This window comes from Amphimedon queenslandica, unplaced genomic scaffold (genome assembly GCF_000090795.2).
Source record: "Amphimedon queenslandica unplaced genomic scaffold, v1.1 AMPQUscaffold_9030_Cont19031, whole genome shotgun sequence".
In the NCBI taxonomy this organism is placed as follows: domain Eukaryota; kingdom Metazoa; phylum Porifera; class Demospongiae; order Haplosclerida; family Niphatidae; genus Amphimedon; species Amphimedon queenslandica.
Genome location: NW_003550698.1, coordinates 1 through 3,070, shown reverse-complemented (window position 1 = coordinate 3,070; position 3,070 = coordinate 1). Strand labels below are relative to the sequence as shown.

The following is a 3,070-nucleotide window of genomic DNA, read 5'->3' as shown; positions in this document are numbered from 1 at the left end:
ACCAGTGTTCTCATATACTACAACCACTATACCTCAAGTTAACAATTACATAATTATCTTCATTTCTTCAGTTGCACTGTATCTGTCAAGAGGTATATATCGCTACAATATTCTAAATTTTCTGGAATCTTTTTATTTTTTTAATCTTGGACTAGTTACATTACTCAATTTGCTTTCTAGTAACATGGGATTGAATGAAGAGATTTCACTTACGATTACTGCAACATCAGTTAGTTTGTGCTTCATTACTTTCAACATTACAGTCCTTGTCCATGTATATATTAAGAAATGCCATGCAGTTATAAGCAAGAAGTTTTCTAAGAACAGAGCTAGATCCTGGGAGGAGTTTGAACTGATGGAAGATAAAAGCAGAGATGAAACACAGTACTCACCATCACGTATTATTACAAGAAGAGAGTCCATGATTTTTGACTTCAGTATTGATAATGAACATACATTGTGAATCAGATACATTTGTATAAATAAACGCAAATCTCAGACTAGTTTTTACATGCTTGCGTAATTGTTAATTATCAATTTTGTAGTAATTCTTTAGAAAAATAGATGCACATTGTCTACTTGTACATTGCATGAACAAATTAATAATCAATAATGATCACATACATGTAACAATATCATGAATCACTTATATGAAATAAATGTACATGCAAGGTACACAAAATGACTAAATGCAGAAAACAAGTAAGTTCACAATTACAAATGTATCAACTGTTGCTACTTGTAAAATTTTATTGCACAACATCAAAAATAAAGCAACATCTGACAAGAATTAAGCAGCAGTAAATTATGCATGCAAATATGTAATAAAAGAATGATTAATAAATTGTAATGATGAATGAATAATAATTAATTATGAATGTGATAATAAGTTTCTTTACAAATCAGCATTGTCATCATCATCAGCTTGAACTGACAAACGGTGGAACGAGATTTGGCTTGATCGTTTTTTCTTTAAAATAATAATGCAGCATATCAAAATCACAGCTGATATAATGATGACAGCAAACACGAAAACAATAGGAGACACTATTTCAATGACAAGGACATATCCTATTGTATAAAAAACAATGAAAATCGTAAATGTTCTAACCCAAATTACTGCCATTTTAAAACATGACATACACATGTATTTTAGCAAGATTTCAGGCATGTAACTATCCTTAAATTCTGGCAATAAATTAAAGTTGTTTTAGTCACCTACACCATATAATTCTAATGTGAGTCACAAAATCTACCAATATTAGAAACGTCACACATACAGGGCATGTTACAAATTACACATAGACAGACTAAATTAATTGCTTGCTAACCTACTGCCCCCAAGCTCAATAATTTTTGTACTACCATACCTGTACACATGTTTTAGATTGTATGTGTACTAATATAAACATGCACTAGTATCAGGGATGGACATGTACATGTACACAATGTACTTGTATCAGGGATTAACAGCATAATGTAATCATTAGCATATACATTATCACAATAGTATCTATAGTGAGAGGCTAAATGACAACTTTGATGTACTCCTTCACTAGTTACTATTTGTAGAATAGCAACAATTGACCATTCAAGTCTTTCAAGAATGTGTACTTTTTCTACTTAAATTTTTATACAATAGCTACATGTACATGCATTCTCATAAAATGATTTCACTGAATTAGTTTCACGTGTCTACAAAAAACTGATATAAAAGTCAGATTCAATTGAATTCAAGTAGGCACCACCCGTTATTTTTAACTTTATCAATGCAGTACCATCAATATTGTTCTGTACCTAATCATACTTGCATTTACAAATAAGCCATTATAAGAACAAAAAAAGGACTTGAAAGTGTTATGAATTTTCTTCTCTGTAGCATTGTTGTCTAAATGCAGCCTAAATCCTAGTCTAGTGGCAGTCTAAAATGTTCTACATGTAAATAGGTTCTTGCACTAATTTTAAAATAAAACCAAAAACACATAGGCCCCCCGAGCAATAAGTATTCGAGTGACAGTCTAAAAGTGGGTAAAATTGTACATGCACATGAACAATAAGAGCGCATACCAATTTTATTTTTTCTTGTAGTTGGGGTACTGGAAGATGTCGGAAAAACTGTTGAAAAGATACCATCTGAACAGCTACTTGCATCTTTAAGGCATAAACAATGGTCATATGAAATTGGAGTTTTAGGGACAACTGGAATAGTACCAATGTTGGTAACAAGGTTTACCTACATGTATTTATGAAAGGTTGGCAATAATAACATGTTAGATGTACATTACCTCTAATTCTAAAGTATCAACATCGGTGCTATGAAAATTAATCATCAAAGAAATACCAAGTGATTCAGATAAAGGAACCTCAGTCGAGTTAGTAACAATGTTATCATAGATTAATTCACGGTTTTCATCGTATACCCTGACATGAAGTCCAGGAGGACTATGACAAGGAAGAACTTGAAAATGACTTTCGTAGTTTAAAGTATTACAGATTACTGTATCGCAATCAGGATTTGTAGAACACTGTGGTTGATTTTGCGCTATATTTTTTAAAGCGTTACAAATCTTAGGATCAGTAGGAGACTTAGGAGTAGGAGTTGGGACAGCTGTTGGTCTAGTAGGAATAACGTTTGATTCACAATGAGTTTTATCCAAAATAATTTGAGATTCAGGAACAAGGTAAAATGTGTTAGCAGGAGTAGTAACTGAAATCTATTTATGAAAATATATAGAATAATGATATCACATAACCATAATACTTACAGAAATAATCATTGAATAGTTCCTGTGATGAACCATGACACCCAAAGGAATTGATGCTTGTCCAAAAGGGATGCTTGTATTCTTCGATGAATCAAAGTATTGATTAAATATTATCAAATTAGTATCTACATTCCTGATGAGAAAAATAAAACCAGGCGGATTAGCACAAGACTGGACTTCAGTTTCAATTTTATAATGAACAGGGCCAACAGTAAAGTTACACTCCAGTCCAGTACACTCTGTGTTATTGACACAGTCAGTTGCATAAGGAGACAATCCTCTCTCAGGAATAGCATTGATTGAAT

At 32.1% G+C, this 3,070-nt stretch overlaps 1 protein-coding gene across 1 annotated transcript; it reads right to left on the bottom strand.

Moving 5' to 3' along the window:
* Nucleotides 1–526: 526 nt before the first annotated feature.
* LOC100639760 (uncharacterized) lies at nt 527–3,064 on the bottom strand. The gene is made up of 4 exons (XM_003391451.2): nt 2,766–3,064; nt 2,286–2,714; nt 2,068–2,233; nt 527–1,071 (listed from the first exon to the last, which is right to left on the bottom strand). Exons 1-4 carry the CDS (start codon nt 2,799–2,801, stop codon nt 896–898), a joined length of 807 nt encoding a protein of 268 aa, XP_003391499.1. The 5' UTR covers nt 2,802–3,064; the 3' UTR covers nt 527–895.
* Nucleotides 3,065–3,070: the final 6 nt, after the last annotated feature.